This window comes from Larus michahellis, chromosome 4, assembly GCF_964199755.1.
Source record: "Larus michahellis chromosome 4, bLarMic1.1, whole genome shotgun sequence".
Lineage (NCBI taxonomy): Eukaryota > Metazoa > Chordata > Aves > Charadriiformes > Laridae > Larus > Larus michahellis.
Window position 1 is genome coordinate 67561799 of NC_133899.1, and position 22125 is coordinate 67583923.

Below are 22125 nucleotides of genomic sequence, written 5' to 3' on the forward strand. Positions count from 1 at the left end.
TGTATTGATAACAAGGACTGTCCCAACCCAAGTGTAGGACCTTGCACTTGGCCTTGTTGAACTTATGGAGAACTGGAAGCATCCGTGGGACACTTGAGGGGCCCTGGGGATTGCAGTGTTCATGTTTAATAACTGTGACTGGGAAGGACTTGAGCTGAATCACTGCTGTGGTGAGAGGCCCCCGGAGAGAATGTGCGTGACTTAGTATGATTACCTGTTCAGGCGAGACTTGGTTTCCTCTATGTTACTCTGTGGTGTGGTGCCAGTGACTGGGCTGTAGCAGCCATCTCTGCAAAAAACATAAATGAGGGGCATGGGAAGCATTTTTGACAAATCTCTCAGTATGAAGACCAAAAGGATCGAGGTCTGTTTGGTAAGGGCAAGCTCTCTTTCTCATATATATGAGAAAGATATGTGTGTGTGTATATATATACACACACACCCCCACACATATATGTATATATATACAAGACATATATATATACACACATATAAACTGGCATTTATATGTAAAATACACCTGTTTCTTTAGGGATCGTTCTGTAAGAGATTATACTGTAAACATCCATACCATTTTAAGAATACATTCTAAAAGAATAACTTAGATGGAAAAGGTGGCCATCTCTAGAGTGTTGCAGAACATTGCTGCTCATTGTACAGCAGGGATGAAGTTCATAGACGGGAAGTTAAGCAGGACCAGTCATCCTGGGTGAGGATACAGACTTGTGGTTGGTGGTTTTGATGTCTGATGCAAAGAATATTTTTATGTATGTTGTTCAGTAGATTAGCTAAATAAATACTGATAAATAAGGACATAGGTCCATAGGTTTTGCCTTACCTGGTTAGTTTTATATGCAGTTTCTCTAAATAGAGGTTTTTCTCACAAATATTTTGTATTTTTTCAGCAGTAGTATTGCTGAAAGCAGCTGCCGAGTAGAACTAGATTGAGTGTTTTCATTTGAACAGTTTATCAACTGAAAAGTGCAGATTTATGTTGACTGCATCTATTTGTGAATTTAGTTTGAACTTGGCAAATGTTTATGAAAAAGGAAATGGCAAACAAAAATATTATGACAATTAATGTAAAAATATTTTGAATTTTCATTTTTAATAATGTCTCAACACTTAATTTATTCTAAAATATTTTTTAGATGTTATTTATTCTAAAATCTCCTTTCCCAGTCAGTGAAAACAAAACCTTCTGGTTACCAGTGAAACAAAATGTTTCCATAGCACAATTTAGGTTGGAAAGGGGTCTCCAAAGGTCTGCAGTCCAACTCACTGCTCAAAACACAACCAGCTTTTTAAAATTTGACTTAACTTTTCATTTTTTTTGTTGCTTAGGATGTCCTTCTACACCTGCAACCTTTCAAAGGTAATTGAAGGTGTTCCTGCTTCGACAGTGGCTGGCTCCCTCAGTACATTTAGATGCAGCCTTTCTGGTCCCATGAATTTGTATATGTCAGAAACTTGGGAGGCCTGAGGGCAGACCTTACTGTTGAATACCACAGCAAAGAAGGCAATGACTGAGCCTTTTCAGCTGTGAATTTAAAAAACTCCTTACAGAACTGATTGGGAAGGGGAGGGAGTGGCAATTTTTTGGCCCAAAAACAAAGGGCACTTTCAGATTGGCCTTGAAGTGATTTTCTTTTCCTTCCTCTGTTTCCAGTTTGGTCACTGAACAAAAAAAGCCTCCTGTTCTTTTAATTTCTCAGATGCCAAATACGATCCATGTTGTGGCAGCACCTCTGCGGTCCAATTCTTGTTCTGCACGTGCGTGTTTTGCATATAGTATCAATATTCACCTTAATGTCATAATCTGATATAGACAGTATTATATGCTGTCAGCTAGCATTATTCAGTAGATGATCAGATGTGGCTTACGGAAGAGGAAATTCGCAGAAAAGGTGCATTTTCACATTCCATTTGTTTATATGCTGAAGGGGTATTTTTTTACGTGTTGGTGAGAGCAGATGTTTTGTGCATCATTTTTGACTATGTGGCTATTGCTATAAAAGACTAAATTTGCTGATCCAGATGGTTGTCCTAGATTGGTGTTCTGATACATTTTTTTTTTGTTGTTGTTGTTCTTTGCATGAACCCATGTGCCTGCATTTGGTACATCATTAAAAGTCAGCATCAGTATAAAACTAAAAGCTGTTTTGTTTTGTGATGCTAGTGTTGTTGAATGAAAAATTAGAAATCCTTTAGTTCTAACTCATCACAGTAGTACTTGGCACTTCTTTTACTCTCTACCTGCTTCAAATTACTACTGATATTAAGCAATATTAAAAGTGACCCTGTTGTCTGCAGGCTGGTACAAATGGCTTGGTTTATAGGTAAAATTTCATTTAGCTATTTGATATTAAGCATCCTTTGCGTTATACAAGTGTTTGGCAACTTTAAAACTGATCTTTGGAATGAATGCAAGATGATACATCTATAAACAATTTTGCTTCCTATAAAATTGGAGACAAAATATAGCAGCACTCTGTCATTTATTGAGACTGAATTTATGTCCTTTTCTGCCTGATTTTCCAGAGTGGTGTGCTTTATAGTTCCCATTCAGCACCTCTGAAAATCAAGCTGCTGTTGACTTCATGTGGACGGCATTGATTAAAACTGAACTGCTATTAATTGGAGATGCTGTTAATTAATCTTTGCAGTGAAAAAGGGTCAGAATTTAACAGATTTCTTTCTCTTCCTGAAAAAAAAAACAACCCACAACAAACCAAAAAACCAACCAACCCAAAACTGGGGTGGGGTGGGGGGGAGAAAAAAGAAGACATGTGGAGAACCCAGGGCCTCGTTATAGCCAAAGAGAGGGGTAGCTGCTGGTGGGGAGGCTGCGGCAGTGCGCGGTGGAGAATCTGTCACTTAGACCTTGGCAGTAACAACTAACTGTGTGTGAAAGTTTGAATAATTATTTATGAAGTGGTCAGAAGGCATAGGGCTGGGGCTCTTGCCAGTTTGGGGTTGGTGGTTGTTGTTTAAAGAGCAGCTGGGTAGGCTTGGTTTCAAACTTCTTTCCTTCTCGTTATCTTCTTTCCCTTTCACCTTTTGGTATGGGCTAGATGGGTGGCAGGGAAGATGTCAAAATCATTACTGTTCTCTAGACACTGAAGTGCTTGGTTAGCCTATGTCACCACTGAGGAAATTGGGGAGAATTAAATATTAAGAGTCAAGCTGTGAGAAGAACGTGCAGATCTGAAGCACACAGATTAGTATTTTTCTAAGTGTTCTTCCATCTTAAAGGTTCCTTTAACCATTCAGTGATAAACACCAGGCTGTTGACTGGGGAAAATTTCTTGTCCCTTTGTTTTATACAGGCCATCCTGCGCCTTCTCAGTCTGCTGGTTGAAAATGCTATGCTTGATACAAGCTCACAAACCGGTGAGAGGGAATAGTTTAGGAACCAGCATCTAAAGCATTCATTACCAATACAGATTAAAAACAAAACAAACAAACAAAAAAAACCCCCAACACCCCCACCCTAAACTTAGCCTGTAGTCCTGCAGTGTATTACATCATGTTTTGTTTTAGAAGACCCTTATGAGATCAGACTTACACGACACTTGCAGATGAAAGTATTTATTTCTATAAAAACCTGACTCTTGAAGAACAAGTACTTTCAAGATTTGGGATCAGGAGGCTTCTGAAGTCTAATCCTGATTCTCCAGGCTTGGCTGTTGCCTTGAATAATCAGTCAAACCCTTACTTTCCTACATAATTAACGTTCTTAGGGGTATGATGAGCTAAGTGATGGCATTTGCTTTTCTTGGCTGATTCTGCAATGGGATTGCAAATCTTAATGAATCACGTTAAGGTGCCTTATCCTTTTTCATTTAAAAACAAAACAAAAACCCCAACATCCCCTCAACCAAAAACCCTTCTTGAGAGGAGTGCTTGTTGCCCTTGAAATCAAGGGAACTGTATAGAGTATAAGACTGTTGCTCTATATAGTAGTCTCGATTATCTGTATTGTGGCCGTTATCTGTGCTATGTCCTGCGAATCCATTTTTCTCAACTGATTGACACTCAGGTCTCAATGATCTCTTCTAGTTACTGTGATGTTTACCTTGTGCTGATTCTAGAATTTATAGATCTACATTTCACAGAGAATCTGTAAATATTTTGCTATTTATAGTTTTTAAATAATATATTTGCTAATGGTACGGACTGTATAAATGTTCGTGGTGTTACAGCATTTTTTTTCAGCATAGGATCTGAATGCTTTCTAAGCACGCATAGATTAATTCTCAGAGTGCTCTTTTGAACGATAGAAATTAGAGAGAAATACTGATTTGCTCAACACTGCAGCACACCAGCTGTTCACTGGCTAGAAATTAAGACATCATGGGGAAAAATACACAGGGAGAGAGGTGTGTATAACCTATCCATCCCTGTAACAACCACTATCTCCTTTCCTAACAGACAACTGGAGAAGGAAATAAAGAGGCTATGGGGGTTTTGTGTTGTGGTTTTTTGGGGGTTTTTTTGGTGTTTTTTTTATTTGTTTGTTTGTGTTTGGTTTTGTGTGGGCCTTCTAACAGGCAACACAGAAGTAACGTTTTCTTAGAGCAAAAGGATGTCTTTCCAAACTTGCGATGGAAAAGAAAGTGTGCTTGTCACTAAGCCTTCAATAGGAAATGAAACGGCTAGAGAGAGATTTGTGACCAGCTTATGCCATTAATCACATTCTACTGGTTTTACAACTTAGCCAGAGGCCAGCATATACTATTGCTTGATAGTCAAACAACCATATTGCTTAAATGTCACTGGAACAGCCTGAACTAACATATAATCCTAATACAACCAGATTTATTTTTCTTTTTTTTTCTTTAGAAACTTTACAGTTCTGGCTACTAGTACTACTTTAAGTGTGGTGCATAAGAATTGATAACCCTTGTAACCGAGATGGCTGCTGAACATGCATAGCCTATAAAGTCACCACTTTCCTTGTGCTCAGTTTGTTATTTGTGCTCTGATACTGCTGTCAGAGCTCTGGTCTTTTTACAGCAAGCATTAACTTCTCTGTGTTGGGCAAGAAAAGGAGACCCCCAAACACTAGCGGTGCCTTTCCAGGAATAAGTCTACTTCCTAGAGGGAAGAGATCTGCTGGCTATCTGTCTTTTCTTTCTTGTGGTCTCTGGCTGTTCTAGGATGATTCCTTCCAGTTAATTCTCTGGTGTAATCCTATGTAAATTTATTAACACTAGAACTACACCTGGATGTTGTATGAAATATACAGGGTTTGTATGAAGGTACATGTATGAAATTGAGTGACTTGGGAGGTATGTTTGAGAAGAGGGTTGGCACCAGTTTGGATAATATACACTGTTTGTTGCTGGGAGCTCTGCGGGCAGAGGTGCAGATATGTTTGAAGCCACATGTGCTTAGCTTTATCATTCTCTCCCCTTCTTCTCCCAGGGCATTTTTTCCTTTACAGGCTCCTTAGCTGACATGAAAGCTGTGACTTTAAAATCTGAATTTCAAAGGAGTTCTCAATATTTGCCTCAGGTGTCGTCTTTATCTGTAAATCCTCAACTATCCTTCAGTCTGCAATGCTGATTCCTCAGATTTCCAGAAGCACGTGATCCTTCCTTGGTACCTCCTTAAGGACTCTCTTTCATGTAGGTCTACATACCACTTGTCATCCTTCTCATCTGGGTTTCTCAGTTCAGGTAAAAGGAACCAGTGTGTGGTACCAGTAGACTGGACATTGGTGCTGTCTGTAAAAAGCATTTGACACTGTCCCACGTGACATCCTTGTCTCTAAATTAGAGACATACGGATTTGATGGATGGACCACTCAGTGGATAAGGAATTGGCTGGACGGCCACACTCAAAGAGCTGTGGTTAATGGTTCGATGTCCAAGTGGAGACAAGTGACGAGTGCTGTTCCTCAGGGGTTGGTATTGGGACTGCTGCTGTTGTAACATCTTTGTCAGCGACATGGACAGTGGGACTGAGTGTCCCCCTCAGCAAGTTTGCCAGCAGCACCAAGCTGTGTGGAGCAGTTGACACGCTGGAGGGACGGGGTGCCATCCAGAGGGACAGGCTTGAGAGGTCTGTGAACCTCATGAAGTTCAACAAGGCTCCTCAGGAGCTTCTTAAGTGAAGAGACTCTTGCATGTACCACTTACCGTCCTTCTCACCCGAGTTTCTCAGTTCAGGCAAAGGGGACCAACGTGCATTACCAGTTATGCACACACAGTTTACCAGTAACATCTGAAAATGCAAGGTCTCCACTTGCAAATTTTGGTTGCTGTTTGTATTTACATGGGGTTCTCGGTAGACTTATAAATACTGGCTAATTTGCAATGGAGAATTTAAAAACTATTCAGCTGGCACCATAGATTAAAAAAAAAAAAAAAAGAGTGGCAAACTTCAGAATGGAGGTGGCATTGCAAAAAGAACTAAACCTCAAGAGCGTATGCAGTGTTTTGCACCCCCTGCAGAAGGCTTGAATCCTGCTGGTTTTATAATTCATAGTTAGACATAATTTCTGTGATGCTGACTGTTACGCTCTTAGAGGGAGGTTGAAGCTAGTTCATGTAATACTCCCAGCAGCGACGGAGATAACTCTGTGTATTTGTAACACCTCAGGCGCACAGGTGCCACAGGGAAAGGTACCTTAAATGAGAAAGAAATTTAGGTCCTCTGATGATGCTGGTTTTTGCCCTTGGCATCTGAATAGAGAAGCACTGGTAGCAGGACTGTCTTCTCCTTATACTGTGCTGTTAGTGAGGACTGTGCAGTGTGTCCTAAACAATGTTGTTGTTTTTTTTTTTAATAAATTCAATATTTGGGACTGCAGATTCAAAGATCTGGGTTCTTCCGCCAACTCAACAGTCTGTTCAACTGTCAAATGTGTCTTTGGGAAGAGGAGTCCCTTTCTTTGCCATTGTTTTCTATGTTCCAGAAGAGGGGGACAAAGATGCTATCCTGTTGTTAGAAAGCGGGCTCTGATCCTTTCCTCACAGAGATATATGTGCCATTACTGCAAGGCACTGTATTGCCACATCTCAGCTGATTTGCTTTCTGATATCCTTGCTTTTCGGACTTAAATGAGAAGTAGCTGCAGTCAAATTATTTCATGGCCATTATTTGCGTGCCTGCATGATACATCATATGGCTCACTCCATTTTTTTTTTTCAGTGTTATCCCCAGCATCATCTTCTTACTATAATTATGATTAATCTACTTGTTTTGTAGCATTTGTGGGGAGATTTGAAATTGAACTGGAAGAGAAACTCTAGTTGTCTTATTGTTTGTACCATAGTCCATCAATGTAAGGTACATCAATGGGATTAGTGAGAAGCTGTGTGGTTTTGGTACCTGTACTATTCTATCTGCCCAGGAATAAAGAGAAGAATTAAATCTCTAGCTTCGTTACGCCTGCATCCTGCTTTGGTTAGCACTGCGTCACTGGAAAGCTAATGAAATGTAAAGCGCTCTTAAAATAGGATCTGTTTACCTCATTGTTACTAGTCTGCAAAACTCTGTGCATACTTGTTGCTGTAATAGTTCGTTTAAAATTCTGTCCTATGGTAAAACTTGGTGAGGTTCTGCATGTTTCTTGAGCCATAGACTTATTTCTTAGGAGGCAAACTGCATCCATTAAATGAATAAACCTGAACTGAACAGGTATTTGCTGTTAAGGGGGTGAATCTGGGTTGAAGTTCCGGAGTTACTTTATTCATGACTCAGGTGTGGTCACCCTCAATGCAAAATATATCAGCTGGTGAAACTCTGGAAAAGCAACACTTTGAGTACTGCGATTCCTTTGTACTTAGGTAAAACTGCCTAAGCAGCAGCTTTAGTGAATGCAGTTGTTTCCCTCTAGTGGCTGCTCTGTGGAGTCCCTGTAGTAGAAGCTGCTCCTGTGATTGCCTTGCTGCCTAGCTTGCGCTGATAGTTCTCTTGAACTTTGCTCTCTGAATATATAGCGTGTACAAGTGTTTTCCTTAGGCAAAATGTAGATGAGTCAAAATAGAGCAGCTTCTGAGTTCTTTATACCTACGCTGAAGATTTTGTTGCCCCGATGTGTTAGGAACAGAAGTAGATGGTGTTCTGACCAGTGTGAAGTGTTCCATATGACAGCCCTGGCAAAAAACAAAGGTAGAGCCAGTCTGACTGAAATCACTTTGAAGTTAATTTAATTAAACTGTTGTAAATCTTCATTTTAAAAGCATGAATACTTGATTATTTTTTTCATGCTTCCATGTCCTTTTTTTGACCTCCCATCTGGTTGTGAATATAAAATGAAATCCCTTTCCTTAAAAGTGGAAATAGCTCCCTCAATAAAAACGGCAACCATCTATTACCATTAAAAACAAGTAATATCTTGAAGAGATAATAAAAAACTTAATTTTATTTTTAAATGCTGGAAATGGTTTCATTTAGCTTGAAGTTGAAACATTTTGAATGTTTTCGAGGTCAGAATAAAATTTTCTTCAGAACTGAAACTTCCTTTCGCTCAACTTGTAATCTAATATTTAAAGACTTTGGGGGGGGACAATTATCTGTTAATGCAAATGTTTTCCTGATGTCTGTTAACAATGATTCTGCTGTAGAGATATACAGTAATTATGTAGTATCTAAAAGTCTTAAAATTCAGCAGCAGTGAAATTGAGACAAACAAGGAGAATAACTCACTGCTCTTGATGGAAAAGCCTAGATGCAAGCCCAATTTGTGCCAGGTGTGGCCTTCACAATATATGCAATCAAATAGTCTCCTTTTTTATTCTTAATCACAAATTATATTCACATCAAGTAAAAGACACACAACACAGTTTCTGCGCTGCACTCTTGTTTGAGCCGTATGACCAAGCTGCCATCATGTTGAATGCTGCCTGATTCCACGTTGAGTCTTGTTACAGCTATTGGCCAGGGTGTCTGTAAACGAAAGCAACAGTCATTCAATATGGTGCTACGTGTATTTATAGCAAAAGCAAGGAAGATTTTTTTTTTTTTGTCAAGTTTATAGGGAGACTGGTGTATGTTTCTGAGAGAACTAGTAGGGTGGTCTTGCTACTTTTCACTTATTTGCTGAGTTAATTCCCTGCACTTGATTAGTTTGTCTGTTGGGGGGAATTCTTATTTGCAGTTGTGAAGCCAATTGATGCTGTAGGTATTTAAAGGATTTTGTGTATGCATTTTTTATTGCTGTACGAATATAAACAATTAAACGTTGCTTCTGGGTAGGCTGGTATAAATCATGCTCAACTTTATTGATTTCCCGATGAAGCCACTCTGTAAATCTGTAAACATAGCTTTTCTGTAAGCACTGCTAAAAACATTTGTTTCATAAATGTATGTTATGTTTGGTTTAATCTGGGGTGTTACATGGAGGTGATCCTGTTCCTTGAGGAAACAGAAAGGTTGGTGCAGGTAAGGTCCCCAGTGAAGGTATTGACTATCTGTAGGGAAGTGCAACTGTTAATTCCTAGTTGGGAACTAACCTCTTCTTGAAAAGGGGGATTCTAAAACCTGTATATGAGCAAAACAAGTGTGCGTATATGTGAATATGTGTTGATTTGACTGGGGATATCTACATAAACATCTGAAATGTACTGAGAGTCTGGGGTTGCCAGTTGTTTCCTAGCAATTAACAATGCTCCTGGAGTTGGACAGTAGATCCTGGTCAAGAAAAAGACCTTCCTAAAACACTTTGTCCATTGTAGTGCTGCCTGAAAACACCCAACAAAATTTATACTACTGACCTATATTCAACCAAGACTAAAAGTTATTGAAGGTTTTCAGAACAGTTGCCAGCTCTGCTTTTGACCCATGCTCTTGTTTTGATATTCGCCCTATCCTTTGTAGGAAATCACTGCGTATCAGGAAGCCATAAATGTCTGTGAGTAAATGGCAGCATCTTTGGCCTTAAACCCATTTCTTCCCCCTTCTCCCACCTTGTTCAAACCTGCCTGTGGAAATTGTGGCTGAATATCTTCTGCCTCTCTTTTGAAAAGACAACGTATGGAAAAAAGAATTCTGTGTTTAATATGATACCAGCTACATAAAATATCTGCCATATTGCATAACTATGCATAATTGTTTCACATATATTACTAAATATATAGTCTGTGTACACATAAGATAATTATCTTCCAAAGCAGTATTAATATCATTGATGATGAAAAACAGATGGGGCATTGGCTTCATAACCTCCCTCCTCTGTGCCACACTATTGGGGCTACAATGAAGAATCCCACTCTGTGGTTATACTAGTCACATCGGAATATTCTATAGGGAATCACTGGATAATGTCTAAATAGGGTGGATCAGTTTCTTATAAGCTTTGAGGGGAAATGTCCAGCTTCTCTCATGATTCACTTTCATATTTCACAAATCTGCGCACAGACATTTTTCACAGCAAATCACAAATTCTGTGGCCATTTTGTAAAAATAACCAATAGTCTCCCTCCCCCCCCCCCCCCCCAAAAAAAAAAAAAAGGAAAGAAATGGCAAAGAAACCTTCTCCTTCCCAGCCCCTCCCTGCCTTGGGATGCTGTTGGCATCCGGAGGGATTTTGCCCTGTATAAAGCAGGCACAGAAATGCATTTTCCCACTGAACAAAGCTGAGATGGCAGCTGAGCATTTTAATTAAAGAGGAAAAAAGCAGATAAAACCTTTTTTTTTTTTTTTTTTGTTACTGAGGGTCTTCTCTAAAAAGCATTAGTGTATCCCTATAGAATTATTTATTGTTGTAATTGTAATGAGGAAGAGCCTTTTCCATTCTCATCAATCTGGCAATGTCCTTTCTGGTCGTCTCTTCTGCCGTTCTGTAGACTCAAATGTTTGACCTCTTCTGTAATATTGGATAAGATATGCAATAATGAAGATAGCCTGTTTTCGTGAAGGTCATTTTAATCATATAAATGGATCAGACAGTGACAGCCTGCACCAAGGGTAAAAGCACACTTTTTGATCCACCTGTGAGGAAATGGTCACAGGGATTAACCTTCCTTCTCCTTTGCCTTTCGTAGGAGGGAGATTCTCTGTGCTGTTAACCACTGAGGGTGGACAACAGCTGGTGTTTTCAAACCTGTTGTTTTAACTGCATCCCTCTGAGCAGTTGTTTGTTCCAAATGAGTGAGTTCTTGGGGGCCAGATGGAAAGCAACTTGGTGTTTTCAGAAGCCGCAAACTACTTTTTGATTCTTTATACTTTGGCATGTCTACTCTTCTCACTTTTATATAGTCTTTTTTGGACCAAGCTATTAATTAGCAGCAGTGCACTTTTGATATAGAGACAATGACTGGGACATCCTGGGCAGATTGGATGGAGTTCTTCCAGGTTTAAAAGCGTATACTAGTTGTCTTTTATGAACAATATGTACACAGGTTTTAAGTAGGTGTCAAAAGATTCATGAGAGCATGAGGAGGAGTCACAGCAGCTGAATCAAGTAATATTTGCTCAAGAAGCCTGAACTGCAGTTCAACTAATGTCCAGAATGTGGGAATGCCAGAAAGAGATATTTTTGCTTCTGATTAAGTAGTGTTTGCCACTGCAAAGCACCAAAGGACTACTCTACCTTATTTGAGCTTGAAAATGAGAGGTAGCAGTCAATTCTGTATGATGTACAATTCCCCAGAGGACATTAGGAAGGAGGAATGACCAAGAAGGCCAGAGACTCCAATAGGAGTCATGCTCTGGAAGATTAGCTATTAAGCTATTGCTGCAGTAGAAACCTTCTTATTCTTTCTCCTGTTATGTTGTCTTTTACTCTTCTCACTCATAAAATTAAATAAATTGCAAAATTTACCTAATGCCCAACTGCCATCTCATCGAAAGTATTATAAATCGAGTGATTCCAGCTATCCAGCTGGTAACATGGCTGCAATAGTTCCTTGTCTTTTATCATAAAAAAACTGTCACACAAAGGGAAGATACAAATCTTTGACTTTTTTTGGCTGTCCAGATAACCTTCTGCTTTGCTTCCTTCTACATCTGTATTATCCTACTTGAAGGGTGATGTAGGTGCAGATAGCTTGAAAGGAGAGGGGAAAAAAACAAACCAAAACTACTCAAACCCAGCAACCTTGGTCATCTACTGGGTAGGAGATCATACTTAGGGGAGAGCATTATCCTTCTGCTACATGTGGTCCATTTCCTTTCTATTTTACCCAGCATCTGCAACTGTTGGATTAGGCATCTTCAAGTGTTCTTTTAAAAATTGATCACACATAAATGTCTATATAGTAACAGCACATGTAGTAATCATGCTCAATGTAATGAAGTTTGGCATCCAGACACGGGAGTCCCTATATACGCAGTTCCAGGAACCACATGGAATTCAGTGGGAGCTTATGCAGGAGCAGCAATTCATTTGCACACTGTCGGTTGAAACATGGGGGCATAATTTTGCTGCTTTTTGGGTCAAAAAGGAAAAAGGTTGGGTTTTTTTAAATAAGTATTTGTGTCCCCCCCACACACACCCCGTTTTCAGGTTTGCTAGCAATGGGTTTTATTTGAAACAGTATGAAAGTCCCTTTTTATTAATGTGAATTGCATGATCCTTTAAGGAGAATAACAGAATATTCATTTTGCTTTGGTCTCCTTCCATAGGATTCCTCTATTACATGTGTTATATCCTAGCTGAATGAGACACCACCTTCTTTGCCCATCTTCCCCCTCAGTAAGAAGCAGTTAGAGTAATGTTGCTAATTAGTCAGAGTGCATACTGTGGACTGTGTATGCTATGTAAGTCTCTGGATATTTTTCTTACCCCTTCCTTCAGTTCTCTCTCACTATGGAATATGCTACTTTTACTTGTTATTCCACACCAGGACGTGAATCAGAGTGGGTGCATCCCCTTGTACAGAGTTTCCCTTGAAGATGTGTACGACATCTTATTCTGTGTTATGTAACCACTCAATTGAAAAATGGTCAAAATAAATGCTGTTCTTGGGCTATCTGAGTAAAAAGATTGATTTCCTTGTGTTGAACAAACGTAGAGAAATAATCTGCACATCTGACATTAGTTTTACGAGTGCAATAAGCTGAGTTCTTGTCCCTGTCTCTCTCTTAATATTTTCAGTGTGTCTTGCTTTTTCTTTCTTGGGTTCCCCTTTTGCCAGTTTGGGTAATGGGCCCAGATCTGATGTGCAACGAGTTCTGCTGTCCTCATTCTGCATTTCTCTGATGTAACTATGTCAAAAACCACTCTAGTACAGTACTGAAATGAGCATGGATGTTTTTAATTTAGCACACACCATTATTCAATTTCACTTATTTGACATGAGTGAGGTGTTCCAGTCTTGTAATCTGAACAATTAACGTTGTAAGTAATTGCCTGTCAACTGTGATGGGTGAGCAGCAAAACTGGACAAATATGGGTAGCACTAATGCTTTTTCCCAGGAGCATTGTTTGCAAGGGCAACTGTGTTTTTACCTTTTGGAGAAGAAAAGGCTTCTCTTTTCCTTTTGACCTATAATTCAGGGGGTGAAGTAGGCACCTTATAGGCAGGCTGCTTTGCCAATGAACTATAGAGCAAGCAGCTGGGTTGGTGAGTGGTTGTCTTTCTGTGGTTTTAAATTTTTTTTAAAAACCTTTATTATTTTTTGGGGGGTGGGGGGTTGAGGTTTTGTGGGTGGTTTTTTGGTTGGGTGTGATTTGTTGTTTGGGTTTTTGGTTAGGTGTTTTTTTTTTTTTTTTTTGAGACTGAAAGACTGAAACCAGCCTGGTGTTTGATACCTGAGTGTTGAGAGATCAGTGTGATAAACTTTGAAAAGAATCCCAAGCACCTTGAGGCTGTTGTAAATCCAGATTCTTGGGAGAGCAAAATTCTGCTGTAATGGCTCTACTCTAGAGACATTCCTGTCACTGAATTGTTTTTCTAATACTGGGGTGCCTTGTATAATGTGGTGTTTGGAAATTAGTACCACAATGTGAGAGAGATTTCTACCCCTGTTTTAAACGCGTGTGACCTCTGGGCTCTGCAAAGGAAGGCACTTCACCGAATGGAAGGGCTTGTGACCCCTACTCCCACTGAGCTGGGAAGGTGTAGGCGTGAGGGTTGATTGCAGGTCATAATACACCTACACAATCTACTAGTCTGTATCACACCAGGTTGATTTTGGTGACTTTTCCCATTGAGCAAATACTAAACTAATTGGGTGTCTGGCTTTAACTGTTGTACCTATCACCATCCCCAGGCAAGGGACCTGAAACTCTTTATGCTGGACAGAAACTCAATGACAACGAGTGGCACACTGTCCGGGTAGTTCGACGAGGAAAGAGCCTCAAGCTGATGGTGGACGATGACGTCGCTGAGGGTAAGTGCAATATATGAGTATTTTTTGTCATTATTTTTGTATCTCTGTTCACAGTCTGTGCCGTTACACCCATTCTCCTTGTTCTTGTCTATCTTTTCTTTGCCCTTCCTGTTACTTCTTGTATATTTAGTGTTACTAGGTTGAAAACTCATGTTCAGTTCTCAGAGACTAACTGTTCTTAGCCAACACGAGACACTTCTGTGACAGCTATGATGATATGAAAAGTGGGATTAGGCGATAGATGAGCTTGCGCATACCCAAGCACTTTCTCTTGCGCCAGGCTGTTTGGGGTACACTGTGAGTATACCTCACTCCTGAGCTGCAAATGCAGGGGTTTCCAATGGTGTGGAATCAAAACCAATGCTCCCTAAGCTTTTTCTCTGCACAAACTTTTCCTTGATGGTAAAACCTGCATTTGATAGATGTGTTAGAGAATATGGATTTCTGCCTCTGCTGTTGTTTGGTTTTTTTTGTTTTCATTTGTTTTGTTTTTTTCAAGTTCCTGTGCTGATGGCTCGGAGCCATCCAGAAGAAAGAGCAGTTTGTCCCTAACTTTGTTTTAGAGGTTAGAGAGGACCCTGACTCACCAGAGTATATCATATTGTAAGATATAGTGTAATAAATGTGTCAGACTTTTTTTTTTCCTTTTTTTTCCTGTTCCTGCATTTCCCGACAACTTTTTGAGCTCCTGCTTCTTCCTGTAGAAAAATGTAGTTGAAGGGAGGAAGAAAAATCAGTCACACTCAGGAAAGCTGGTGTCTCCCAAGTTATGATATTTGCATTGAAATGATTAAGGTACTTTAGATTGATTTTTATTTTTTTTTCAGTACAAAATTTTAGGTGATACTTTTCTATTCCATTTCCCCACAGTTGCAAGAGCCATAAAATTATTTTTCTTTCTTTTTTTTTGAAGGTCTTAAGTTCTCATAGTTGTATATAATTGTAGGAACTGGGTTTTTGAGGAAAACACCAGCAGTCTGAAGGCTGATAATAGAATCACAGAGCAGTAACCCTGGATGCAACACTGATATGAGTTGTGATCCATGCTATTCCGCCAAATGCTGACATCCTCTCTTCTAAGTAGCTTCTACTCAGAAAGCACCTAGAAGGAACGTCTGCCATAGGGAGCACCAGCGTACTATATCCTGTCTCTGCAAAAAGTTATGTTCTACTTTGTGAGTGCAATTAATTTTAAGTAATGTGGTACTTAGGTTATTTGGAAAGCCATGAGTCAGGATTTTGAAATAAGCCCAAAGAAATGAGTTTGCAGGAAAACTATTTGATACGTATTTGCTCTCTGAAGTAAATATATGTTGTGCTGTATAGGCTGAGAATTTGCAACAGAGAATCCGAAGAATATGAAAGACAAATCTTTCTCTCTCCCTGTTGGAACAGGCAGAGGCTTGATCAATATTAGCTTGTAGGAAAATGAAATTTTATTTAAGAGGGAACTTTCTGAATTAGTTAAACATGCTGGTAAGCATTTAATCCTGTTTACTTCTGCATTTAAGAACAGTTCTTCTGGATATGCTTTTTTAGCAAGCACCAGGAGGTGGCACTCTCTGCATTACCAACTCAATCCCCAAAAAAGCCATCTGTTTTTTTTAAGTCTTTTTCATGAAACTGAGTTTATAAATAACGATGATACAATCCTATACTAAAATAAGATGTGCATATGTACATGTATATGAATTACATAATTAAAGATGCATTACAGCTAAAAATATCTATTAAAAGAATTGCCATCATGGCCAAGTCAAAAGTCAGAAAAGCCAGAGTTAAGATTTTCTGTGCAATCTGCATCCCACTTCCTTGGGAAGATGATATAGTTTTCAATGATGTGGTCACATAGATTTTTCCACAGGATTCTTGCTGTCTTTAGGCATAGATCAGCAGTCTAAATTGGGCCCCCAGAAAAAATAAACAGCCTGTTTAATTGCCACCTTCTTTCTTATTGCTTGTTTGCAACAACGCCGGCCAACTAAATTTTGCTCTAACTGTAGAGCTGTTGGTTTTTTTGCGTGTGTGCTACTCATCAATATGTTTATACAGAACTAAGAAGCTGTAACTGAATTTATTTCCATGTCTATGTTACATGAAGTGAGTAGGCATCTTTTTCCCATTTTACAGGTTTGGAAACAAGGCACCAGATTAAAGTTGGATGTGTTTGATACCAATTTGGCATGATTTTTCAGTCATTTGCATGCACAAATATTCAGCATGACTGTAAATTGGATGCTGTTAGCTCAACCCTGCTACTTGGAGAATTAGGGCTAGACAATTAATGACCACCTGTGAAAAATTTGTAATAAAGTGACTGATTTGGCTTCCTGCAGGGCATCTAAGGGAGAGACAGAATCCAATTCCTCTAGACAGCATTTTGCTGCTTAATCAAAAAACCCTCCTCCTACATTCCTCCCGCCACCACCACCACCTCAGAACAGACCTCAGAACATCAGTGATAAATGAGACGCAAATATAGCAGTCATATTCCTCCCTACAACATCTTGCTAGCACCCAAATACCGCAGTGGATGCTGGATTTTTTTCTTTTCTGTCTGCTTCCACTTGAACTGAAGAGCTGCTGATTGCTGTAGTAGTTACAATACTCTCTACAGAGCACAGTGGAGGAATTAGAGGTGAACTCTGCAGGTGGGTCTGACAGCTAATGAGATCAGAAAATACTGGATTTCACTCCATTTCTTAAGAAAATGCATCTCCGTCCTGATTCTGGTCTTGTTTTGTCATGTCCTTTTCAGCTTTTCACTGAACTACTGCTAACTTTCTGCACTACCACTGCTATCTCTGTCCTATTTCTCTTAAGCCAGTCTCAGTTTTCTCATTTTTCACCTTCTCTAAAATTCTGATATCACCCCTTCTAACTTCCCTCCGTTGCTAATGCCCCGCTGTATTTGGGTTCCCTGTCCCAGTGTACTCCAGATTTTACAGGCCTGTCTTTTTTTTCCTATTTCGGCAACAACTTTTTTTGCATTTATCTAAGGGTGGAAGAGCAAATGAGAGCAGTTTTCTTGCTCTGGGTCCTTGACATATCTATGTTTTATTTTTCTAATCTTTTGAATTAAAGCAGCAGGATTTCTTTTAAAAGTGATTTTTTTTTAATTTATTTTATTTTTAAGAAAATGCAATTCTCTTTTGGAAAAATCAGAAATTTTATTTTGATAACACTGAAACTGAAACAACCCCTAATAATTACAGTAGTGCAAGTGAAATGGTTTGTCTAAACAAACTTTCCCATATATAGTTTCAGTTCTTGTGAACTGGCATTTTTCAAACTAATCTAATATTATTTCTGGTAAAGAACTGTTTCAGGATTTAAAAACATTTGCATTAGTATTGACACTTGAATTTCTGAATAGTCAGAAATATGTGACTTTTTTCAGCTGCTTGTAAGTTTATCTGACTGTATCTGCTTGTGTTGAAGGTTTCCATGTCAATTGCTGTTGTGTAATTGTCTTAAATTTAGATCTACTGCTAAAATTGGGAATAAGTGAAAAAATAAATTGCTCTGCATAATATTTTCTCTTTGTATTTGGAATAGATACTTGAAAACATTTTTTTTTTCTAATAACAACTCTGCTTGTTTGCTATCTTTGCAAAAACCTGATCACATTTGGACAAAGTATAAACTGAAAAACTGCACTTTGTACATGATCATGAGATGTGAGTGAGGAATATTTCAGTGCTTCAAGAGAACCTAAGCAAGAAAGAGACTATCAGTTCATTTCTTCTAACTCTTTATATACTACAAGCCAGGATGCATCATCCAAGTTTCTTATAAGCATTCTCAGCTTTCATTCTATACCCAAAAGAAAAAAACCCAAAGAATATGTTGTGAATAGTAGGAAAACTCATGATAGGCCTATCAATATAACCTCTTTTTCTTTTTTCTTTCTTTTTTCTCTTAACACCTGGGAGCTGTTTAGGTGAGAAATCCCATGAGATTTCAGGAGATAGCATAGAATATGAGAAAGCTTGTGAGTCCCAGTTTATATGACCAGAGGGAATTAAAAGAGAAGTTTATCCTGAACTCAGCTATGGTGGTTGGTGTGAATCCCAGGTATACCCCCAGTGACTCAGAAATACCTCTTGCAGTGACTAGTCAAGAGTTGTGTATATATGCTAACTCACCAGCACATGCAATCAAGCAGGATATTACTGCTAAATTTTGCCAGCCTATAGCACACTGGAAACATTTAATTAGGTCTTTATTCACGTGTCAATTTTTCACAAAACTAGTATGAATTTAAATATTTTTGACCCTACTGTTACTTTAAACCTGATTGAATTTGACCAGCATTTTAAAATGTTGTTGGAGGCAGATGGACCAACAGGTACTGTGGCTGTTTCCTTTGAAAAACCTTCAAAAACAAAGGACTTTACCTGTGTGGTAATTATATTAGCAACATACTAGAAGGTTAAGTAGAGAAACATGCAAAAGTAGGGGAAAGTTGAAAGCAGCTAAGTCTGTGTTTGTATGCATTTTGATGTTGTCTAATTTCATATTTGCAGCTGTCATTTTTCTACAGGAGCTTTGCTTCCCTGCTTACATTAAGCAATGTACGTTAAGATGGTACAGCAAACAAGTTGAGATAGGTCGCTGTATTAAAGGAGGTGCTTGTTTTTAAGATCTCCTTTGAAAAGTCTGCAGTGAATGAGATAAAGCATGGTAAAAAGAGGAAAAGGGACCTCTGTGAAGGCATGTGAATACAGCCCAGAGGAATTGACTTCTCTACCTTGGAATTCCTGTGGAAAGCTGGATAAGTCACATGAAGTCAGATCTTTCACAGTTGATCAGTGGTCGTACCTGTCCTTTTGGCAGGTACTCATTTGGCATTGTGGATCGTATTTCTAGAAGTGCTGGGCCTGAAAACCAGTGAATGCTCCGAAGCTGTTATATATTCTCCTACATTGGATGCCAAAAATTTATTTTTTGAGATCCAGAACTGCTTATATGTTGATCTCTCTGTTCCTTAGCTTTGTGTATATAAAATGGAAAGTAATATTCCTTAATCTCGTAGGAGTGGTAGAAGATGAAGTGAATATTTGAGGATAATTTGCACACTGTGCTGCTGAACTGGTGGGTTGACCGTGGCTGGCTGCCAGACACCCACCCAGCTGCTCTCTCACTCCCTCTTCTCAATAGGACAGAGGGGAAAATAGGATGAGAAGGCTCATGGTTCAGGATAAAGATAGGGAAATTGCTTACCAATTACTGTCATGGACAAAACAGACTTGACTTGGGGAAAATTAATTTAATTTATTGTCTATTAACAATAGAGTTGGATGATGAGAAATGAAGACAAAAAGTGAAACGTCCTCCCACACCCGGTTCTTTTCTCAGGTTTGCTCCTTCATTCCTGACCCTTCTACCTCCCCCCCGCCCAGCAGTGCAGGGGGATGGGGAATGGTGGCTGTGGTCAGTCTCTGCCGCTCCTTCCTCCTTACGTTTTTTTTTCCTGTGCTCCAGCGTGGGTCCCTCCCATGAGTGGCAGTGCTTCATGAAGTGCTCCAGCATGGGGCCGCTCCACGGGCCGTCAGGAAAACCTACTCTAGTGTGGGCTCTCCATGGGCCACAGTTCCTTCAGGAAATATCCCTGTGCTCTGGCGTGGGGGTCCTCCAGGGGCGGCAGTGTGGGTGTCTGTTCTGTCGTGGTCTTCTCCGTGGGCTGTCAGAGCATATTCACTTTGGTGCCTGGAGTCCTACTTCCCCCTCCTTCTTTACTGACCTTGGTGTTTGTGGAGCTTTTGTTGTGGGTTTGTTTTTTTTTCCCTTTGTTCCTCACTCAGGGGCAGCATTTTGCCCTTCCTTAAATATGTTTTCACAGAGGCATCATCGTTTTGGCTGAGGGGCTCAGCCGTGCCCTGTGATGGGCCTGTTGTGGAGCCAGCTGTGTCCGGCACCGGGCAGCCCCGGCCTCTCCTCACAGAGGCCGCCCTGCAGCCAGCCCGCAGCCAGCACCTCGCCACATAAACTCGATACAACACTGCAGAAAATTTCGTGAGAGAAATAACAACAGTGTATTTGTAGCAGAGTTTGAATAATGGTTGTACGTTGAATGATGAGAAAACAAATTAAATGTTGAGTAATTGTTCATGAATTTAATATTATTCCTGTTGTATACTAAGTGGCATGAGGCCTGTGTAAAAAGGATACTTGCTTGTGTGATCAAATAGTTACAACTGTCTTAATGAAGAACTACAGGAAACTAAAAATAAGGCTGTTTGTAATGGTTTTCATTCTGATGTTGCCCAATTTGTCTTTGTACTGAAACTAGCCTTCTAGCATACAGTTATATTTTACCTGTGTGGGTTCTGTGTCTGTACTGATGTCCAGCAATCTTACTGAAAAATTTACCTATGATTCAAGAGGAGTCTCACATAGTTGGTATACTGAATAGCTTGAATATTTTAATTGAGAGGTTAAAATCTGTCACAGTGTGGCAAATAGCCCAAATGGTAGCTCGATGATTTAGATATATTGAAGGCTCTTTGCCTGTTGCATTCTTGTGTGTTTCCCTCCTGCCGTGATTTTAAAACAAGAGAAATAACATAGGCACCAGGAGAGAAAAATGGAATAAATATTAGCAGGTTTATGACTTCTCACTTCTTGTTCTGCTCTTTTTATATTAATCTGTGTTTATTGAGTGTTCTCAGGAAGCACACTTGTTAAGAGTTGTTTCAGAAGTGCCTGAGTTGTTTGGTAGATGGACCGTTGGATCAAATAGATCACTGTAGGCTTTAAGGGAGAGACCTAGTCTTCTTTGCAGACAAGAAAGCCTGTGAAACACAGGAAAATATACAGAGCTTCTGCCCATGGCCCTTTAGTGCTGTCTTCTCTCTTCTGCCAGGTTTTTACAACTGCTAAACTCAAGCATCTCCACCAAGAGTCTATACATTCTTTCTTATGCCAGCTGCTGAACAGTGATCAGATAGGATTAAGTTAATACTGCTATTAGCTTGGAAACTGGAGAGTGAAGAGCTCCATATAACCTGTTACTATCCCCGGCCTTTCTACATGTTCCTCCTTGTTTCTGTCCTTCAGGCACAATGGTTGGTGATCACACCCGCTTGGAGTTCCACAACATCGAGACAGGGATCATGACAGAGAAACGGTACATCTCTGTCATCCCTTCCAGCTTTATTGGCCACCTCCAGAGCCTCATGTTCAACGGGATGCTCTACATTGACCTGTGCAAGAATGGTGACATTGACTATTGCGAGCTGAAGGCACGCTTTGGTCTCCGCAACATTATAGCTGACCCTGTGACATTCAAGACCAAGAGCAGCTACCTGAGTTTGGCCACCTTGCAGGCTTATACATCCATGCACCTCTTCTTTCAGTTCAAGACCACCTCAGCTGATGGTTTCATCCTCTTTAACAGTGGTGATGGCAATGACTTTATCGCAGTTGAACTAGTCAAGGGGTAAGTGAATTTCTGCTATATTCTACCAGCTTATTTATAGATAAACTTACTTATAGGTAAACTTAAAATGATTGCATAAAGAGAAAATCATCTCATGCTCATGTTTTCTCTGTTTGCTGATGTGTACGACAAAGCACTTAGACATAAACGCTGAAGCTTAGGACTCCTGATTTTTATCACTGACTTCCCCTGGGACTGAGGGAAAGACACTTTTACAGTGTGAAACACTAATATTTTGAGTTCTTTGGATCTAGTTAGGCTAAGGTTTTATCTGTTACCCTTGCAGAGTAGCACAGGGGAGGAAGAAATGTGCTGAGGCCTCTGAGTCTCTCTTCCCCTTTTATTTTTTTTCTTGTAACAGACCCATTGTGTTTCTGCACCTTCACTGAAGG

General features: G+C 39.7%; 1 protein-coding gene across 34 annotated transcripts in view; it reads left to right on the forward strand.

Moving 5' to 3' along the window:
- Positions 1–22125, forward strand: part of NRXN3 (neurexin 3) — a 1053186-nt gene that overhangs the window by 453491 nt on the left and 577570 nt on the right. For all 34 annotated transcript variants that reach the window (XR_012586787.1, XR_012586788.1, XR_012586790.1 and 31 more), the window contains 2 exons: positions 14170–14289; positions 21352–21733. Coding sequence is in view for 26 of the 34 variants with exons in the window: in XM_074585395.1 (XP_074441496.1) it covers positions 14170–14289; positions 21352–21733 (502 nt within the window). In the remaining 8 variants the exon portion in view is untranslated. The remainder of the gene's footprint in view (positions 1–14169; positions 14290–21351; positions 21734–22125) is intronic.